This window comes from Morone saxatilis, unplaced genomic scaffold (assembly GCF_004916995.1).
Source record: "Morone saxatilis isolate NCDOM2014 unplaced genomic scaffold, NCSU_SB_2.0 Contig0, whole genome shotgun sequence".
NCBI lineage: Eukaryota > Metazoa > Chordata > Actinopteri > Moronidae > Morone > Morone saxatilis.
The window spans coordinates 14,266,389-14,273,298 of record NW_023339650.1 but is presented as its reverse complement, the minus strand read 5'-3'; the positions used below and the strand labels follow the sequence as shown (position 1 = coordinate 14,273,298).

Genomic DNA, 6,910 nt, shown 5'->3' with positions numbered 1-6,910 from the left:
GGTCTGTGTGGCTTTGTTGCCCCCCCACCCCCCGAGCTGAGCTGAGAAAGACGGCTGCTTTCTTTCCCCACTTCCACATTACGCTCTCAGTGTCAAGTTTCACTCACTTTTAAGAGATTACAGGCGAGCTCTGAGTGGAGTAGTTCACAACAGAGAGGGGGGAGCTAATTGCATGTCATCAACACTGTAATTAGATTACCTGAAAAACAACTAGACCCAAAGTACTGGCAGTCACAGTCGTGTGATTGCACCCTTTTAAATGTGTTGATGTTGTTCGTGTTGCTTTGATTCTGAGGCAGAAAAACAAGCTCTTAAGCTAAACTTGAATTTCCCTCGGGATAAATAAAGTATCCATCTTTCTAAGCGATGCAGTATCTTGCTGTACTTTAGAAAGTCAACTATTCTGTGGTGGAAGATCACAACGTCGATGTGAAAAGATAGCTGCTTATTTTTCCTCTGGTGATTATTGAAATCTAAAGAAACCCATTATTGTTTTTCTGCTCAGATAACTATTATTAGTGAATCCCCTGGAATACATCATTATTTCTTACTGTACATTTCAAAGGAATGTGTTAGAGCTGGAGTAACATGTTTTTCACTGTGCAACAGACATTAGACTTTATCCTGGAGCCTTAGACATTCATGTCCTATTTACCACATCACCTAAAATGCACGTATTGTGGTGGTGAACGGGCGACGATCGGCTCAGTGTTGCTGTCGGGATCGTCGCGGGGGAAGCTCCTCTTTTAGGAAGCAATAGAGAAGCAGCGTCCTCCAAAAGCCAGCGTGCCGCGCAGAGGTTGTCCGAACTTGCGAGCCCTCTGACCAGACTTCCTTCCTCCTCGGCAGCCAGAGGCCTCAAAAGGGCAGAAAAAGTCAAAACACTGAAGTGGGATATTTTGGCACGTCGGTGTCAGCCCTAATTCTGCATTTAGGCCGTTATGTTTGACCGCCTGACAGCCATCAAAGCCTCGCCTGTGCTGGCTGGTGTTTACGAATGGAAAGAAGTTAACTTGGAAAAGTTAGGTCAGGAAGGAAGACTTTATGATTCTGAGGGCAGCAATGAATGACAGGAATGCATTGTATAGACTGAAACCATATATATGTACTTTATGATACAGCGACTGAGAGTATTCTCTCCACAACAGTGACTTCTTGAAGACCTCTGGGAAGTCAAACCGTTCATTTACTGTGTTTGTTTTCCAGAGCACAAGGTGATTATCGTTGGACTAGACAACGCAGGGAAAACCACTATCCTCTACCAATTGTAAGTGCTTTTTTTATCTCACATTGAACCTTCTTCTCCTTCGCCGCGTCTCAGCTCACGTTATGATGTCTGTTTTTGTTAAGTCTGATGAATGAGGTGGTCCACACGTCGCCCACCATCGGAAGCAACGTGGAAGAAATAGTGGTGAAGAACACCCACTTTCTGATGTGGGACATAGGCGGGCAGGAGTCGCTCCGGTCCTCCTGGAACACCTACTACTCCAACACAGAGGTGAGCAACACACTCTGTTCACTCTTTTTGATGAGGTATTGTCCAGCAGCAGCGGCGGGTTTTCTGGCAGCTGGTGTGTTTGTTCAGAGCACAGACGGCAGCAGGGGCCGCCCAGAGTCAGAGGTCAGCCTTTCACAAAGGGGCCCCGTCTGAAAAGCAAAGCGAGGGTCAGCCTCCGCAGCGGTTCTTTTGGAAAAAGAAGAAGAGGAGAAGAGTCGTGGCAGAGGCAGATGTGTGGGAGATCTTTTTAAAGAGAGAAAACACGTGAATTAACTTTTTCCCGAAGAGACATCTGCCAGGCACTTTTTTTTTTTTCTTTTTCCTTCTGTAGTTTCACAACAACATTCATTCGTCTTTCACACGCAGAACCCTGACATGTGGTATTCAGCGTGGGTTTAACCCGCATTTGTGCATTCATACCACACAACAGGTCACAAGTAAATGCAGGGCCACATCCATTCACACATGACCCGACTCCTCGACTCTCGCTCTCTCACACGCCTCTGCTAAAGAGCACCGCTATGTTTCATCTGCGCCTGGAACAAAAAGTATTGTTCAGCAGCTATTTCATTTTTAGTTATTTTTAAAGGGAAAAACACACATTATTCTCCAGTTCCAGGCTCTTAGTTGTGAGGATTTACTGCATTTCTGTGTCGTATGTGACAGTAAACTGGATATCTTTTGGTTTATGACTGCTTAACACATTTAAAAAATGTGTTTTACTGTTTTTTAACGATTAGTCGATTGACAGAAAATGTATTAGACTTTTTTTCAAGCTAAAATGATGAACATTAACTGGTTTCAGCTTCTCACATGAGGATTTGCTGCTGTTCTTTGTCACATTGAACATCTTTTAGGTTTTATTCTGGACAAAACAAGCAAATGAACATTGTAAATGGCATTTTTTAACTGTCCTCTTTTGAAAAGTTTATAAACTGAACGATTAATTGAGAAAATGATTTGTTGCAGCCCCACTAGTTTCAGTTGCAACCGTCAGTCTCAGCTGCTTAATAATTAATAAACGTATTAGAATAGTGTTCACTCATACACTCAACTCCAGAAACCTCTAAATGCCTATTACAATAGAGTTAATCCCTACGTTACTATAGGAACCATATATCATAGTAACCCTATAGGCTGTTACTATAGTAACTCCACTCTTTGCCACTGAAGCGGTTTCAGGCTCATGTAGTTCTCTGGCAGTGATTTGGGTCACAGTCATGTCGGTCGACGCGTGTTGTTCAAACGCTGCCTTTTCCTGGTCGTTTGGTTTAAACGGCGTCTCGCACATCTCCCCACAACGAACGTGCCTTTTAGCCTTTTGTCACACAGGGTCACTCTCTCTCTTTCACAAAGGGGCTATTAGCATAGCAGTCACCAGTACTCTTTTGTGAGGCCCTTGGCCCGGAAATGCCCACCCCGCTGTGTCGCATTTCATTGCTGTAAAATGTTTGAAAAGAGGTCACTCAGTGGGATTTTTTTATTCTTTTTTTTTTTGCCTCCTACTCCGCAGTTCATCATTCTGGTGGTGGACAGCACAGACAGAGAGAGGCTGGTCATCTCTAAAGAGGAGCTCTACAGGATGCTGGCTCACGAGGTAACGCCTTTACACCTCTTTTTGTTCTTGAAGGAAACAACTACACAGAACTGACTCTGTTTTTATAGTGGACGTTGATTTGTTTCCACCAAAGTTGGCACTTTCCACCCTTCTACATTGTTTATGGTTTCATTGTTCTCTCCGCTCTCCCCTCAGGACCTACGGAAAGCAGCTGTGTTGATATTTGCCAATAAGCAGGATATGAAGGACTGTATGTCTGCAGCGGAGATCTCCAAATACCTCACCCTGAGCTCCATCAAAGACCACCCCTGGCACATACAGTCCTGCTGTGCACTTACAGGAGAGGGGTAAGAGAAATATATGTTGTTGTTGCCGTTATTAGATAGAAGCAGCCGAAGAATGACAGGAAGGTGGGGAAAGAGAGGGAGGGGGGGGAGGGATGACATACAGCAATATAAGAGATGTTAATAACAGACTTAGGGTCATAATCAGTGATACAGATTCAGAAGTTGCTGCTTTTGTGACATCTTGAATTTGTTCAGGGTTCCCATCCATACTGGAAAACGTGGAAATTTAGAGGCAGGAAATGGATTAAAATGACCAAATATCCTGGAAATATTTTATGTTGACCTGGAAAATGTGAATTGTATTTTACCTCCTCACTCAGGTTATATCTATTTATTATACATAAACCTGGGTGCGTGTTATAACTGACTCAGATTGGAGTTAAATGTGTCACTAGGCCGACTGTTAAATTATGTGACCGGTTGTGAGCAAGTACTGTCCTGGAAAATATTGGGTGTCGGAGGGAACCCTGTATGTATCTCATATGTTATAGTTAATAAAATATATCGAGGCACTGAAGCTGGTTACTAAGCAATGTGAGATACAATGAATATGATCACATTACACTGTGGTTCATATAATATGTTGAATGGACACCGACTACACCACACCATCAGGGTACATTAATATTTCATGTTAACCACATTGTGGATGAGGCTTTTATTTGTTTGTTTACTGTAGCATATTGCACAATAATGTGTGTATTTACTGCTCCACTTCAGAACAAAAACATATAATAGATTTAATAAAAAAACACTTTTATTTGTGGTGAAACTGGAAGTTGAGCCCAGTCTTAAAGGGCTGCTGTGAGCTCTGTAAACCACCAGATGTCACTGTGTGAGTTTAAAACCACAGGAAACAAACAGAAAGACTCATAAAGCTTCATTCTGCCCACCACGAGAATATTCTGAATATTTCTTCCAGTTCGGGAAAAACGGCCACGTATTAAAACAATGGAAGTCATTGAAGAGCGTTTGAAATCTGTCTGTCTAAAGTCCGCACAAAAACACAATTCTACTTTTAGAAGCGTTTTTAGTTTGTGTAAAATAAAGGTAAAGGTGCCTATAAATGTGTGCAGTTCATAAGAAGAGAGTGTTTGTTTGGTTGCAAATAACAAATATAATACAAAACGAAGCTGTTTGCTTTGTTGTTTTTATAGTGTTAATGTTAGTAATGGAAATATTTTGAGGATATTACACTTTCTCGTAGTACTTAAACATTAAAGTGACAATAATAACAGCAGTGACCTCAAAAGCAATTTGTGAGCCTGTTTCTATAAATTATTAACATTTTTCCTCTTCATTGTTCCTCCAGTTTATGTCAAGGACTTGAGTGGATGACCTCGAGGGCTGGACTCAGATAGCCCCTCCCTCCGCCGTCGACGGCCTGACTACCTGCACCACCCACACGGTGGCACAACAGCTTGTCCTTACCGGCTTATTGTTACCTTTTTATTTTTTTAAAATGATGAATTTTAATTGACTTTGACCTCTGGAGACGGCACAGGACGGGAGCGTTGAACCTTTCCACGGCTTAATTGTTAACAGCGGAGGCGGAAACCAGAACTAATGAACTGACCTGGTTGTGGAACGAGGAGGAAAAAGGAGGAGAAGGAAAATCATTTCAGCAGGACTCATGTTAAGAGTTTGTCCGAGTGCAGAGCAGGGCTGCACTGGGCACTCATTTACACTACATACATATCATGTTACATTACACCATATCATGTCAAGAGTATGCCATAAACATCACGTTGGTGCCCAGCTTTGGGAAAACATGGCGCAGCTTGTTATTATTTTTGCTTCTATATTAAAGTTTGTTCATGTTCAGGTGAAAATTTGAGGGATTTACAAACAGTATTGTAAGATGAGTTTGAATGGGACACTCAAATGTGTTTGGAGTTATTATTTTTTTCTAGAATAATGTTGTCATAATTGTTTTTTTCAGTTCTCACTTTTAGCACAGCGATTTGATATCTGTTACACATGATTTCAGTTTCATAAGCTACATTGTCAGTGGTTGTTCTCACGCTAGAACTAAATGGTGCCGTTCTTGAGACAACGTGGTCAAATAGGAATCTCCCTTCTTATTAACTTTGAGCCTGTACTTGTATGTTATTGAGCCACGTGGTGTAGATTCAAGAGTGTCGGCATGCAAACTTTTTCCTTTATAAAAAACAAACTGATCCTCTGGCGCAAACGGAAAGTATGTCAGCTATTTGTTTAATTTAGCATCGAATGGCTGAAACGTCATTATTTCAAATGCAGGTACAAAGTTTTAACAACAGTATTTTCAATTTAAACGCTATGTTTCGTATTTGCGTTGTGATTTTTATTTAATTTTATTCATTTAATTCTTGCTTTTTATAGCCTTTTTGTTTTTTTCCCCTGCAGGTTTGCTCAATGCAAGTTGGCACCTAAGACCTGTTTTGTATTAATGGACGACTGGTGCTCTGCTAGCGTGTGTGTGACTGAGCCACTGCACCCTCATATCAACACCTCGTTAGTTTTCTGCAGCCATTTTGGCGCATATTCCTCTTTAAAACATTTTGTACTTTTTAAACAAAGGGATCAGAATAAGCCACCGTCAGATAGGTGCCACACATTTATGGGTTGTTACTTGAGCTGCCTGGACTGGAGTGGTTCAATAGCACCAAGATGATCTTAACTCAATATTTTGGCCATCATACAAGTTACAAATACTTGATCCTCAGCCTTAACCATGCTGTTGTGAGTGTCTGGAGGACTGTATGTGTGTGAATCATGATCTTTGACCCTGTATAAAGAATTCCTTGGCGACAGATCTATGCACATGTCACTTTGAAACCATGTATACCTTTTTAAGCAAGTTCCACAGTGGCCAAAAAGGAGGGTGCATGAGTTTCACTGAAGTGGTGTCCATCTTGGTCAGGGAGGTGCCTCTGGGTCTTTAAAGTGTGAACTGAGCAGACCCCAGACTCTTTGCAGCATTAAAGGTTTACAGCTCTCAAAGCAAGGGAACTGATCATGTCCTCTGTGTGGTGATGTTTAGTCTGGGTCATGTACTGTATTTCACTTTTGTTTTCAATAAAAGTTTGTTTTGAACTTTGAGCCTGAAAAGTTTTTTTCAGCATACATTTCTAGACTAAAGTAGCCATGTACTCACAAGTTTGGGCTAAAATGTTCACTAGAAAAGAGATGATTTTACGGTTTTTGAAGAAAAACAAGGTGAAAGTCAGATTCAAACACCAGTTTATTCACATCTGCAATATATCGGCCGATTAAACGAAGCACAGAGCAGTCAAGAAAAGTCACAGAACTCCTACCCACTTTGTAAGGAACATAAGAGGAGCTTCTCGATTTCTAGAAAATAAAAAGTAAAACACAACTGCCGTTTTTTCCTCTAAATTGAACTATACATTCACTTTTCAATGAAGCATTTGCACTGAGGTAATGAGCAAAGAAAAACACTGGCAAGACCAACATTTAGAAATCAGGGTTAACTGGGAACGAGTTAGGGAGGAGTGGGGGGGG

General features: G+C 41.4%; 1 protein-coding gene across 1 annotated transcript; it reads left to right on the top strand.

Moving 5' to 3' along the window:
- Positions 1–1,206: 1,206 nt before the first annotated feature.
- Positions 1,207–6,487, top strand: arl8 (ADP-ribosylation factor-like 8; the record flags this gene model as incomplete). The annotated part of the gene is given in 5 exon segments (XM_035674010.1): positions 1,207–1,267; positions 1,351–1,498; positions 3,012–3,095; positions 3,252–3,403; positions 4,716–6,487. Coding segments are annotated over 5 exon segments (494 nt in total), but the record flags the coding sequence as incomplete, so codon positions are not given.
- Between the last annotated feature and the right edge of the window lie 423 nt (positions 6,488–6,910).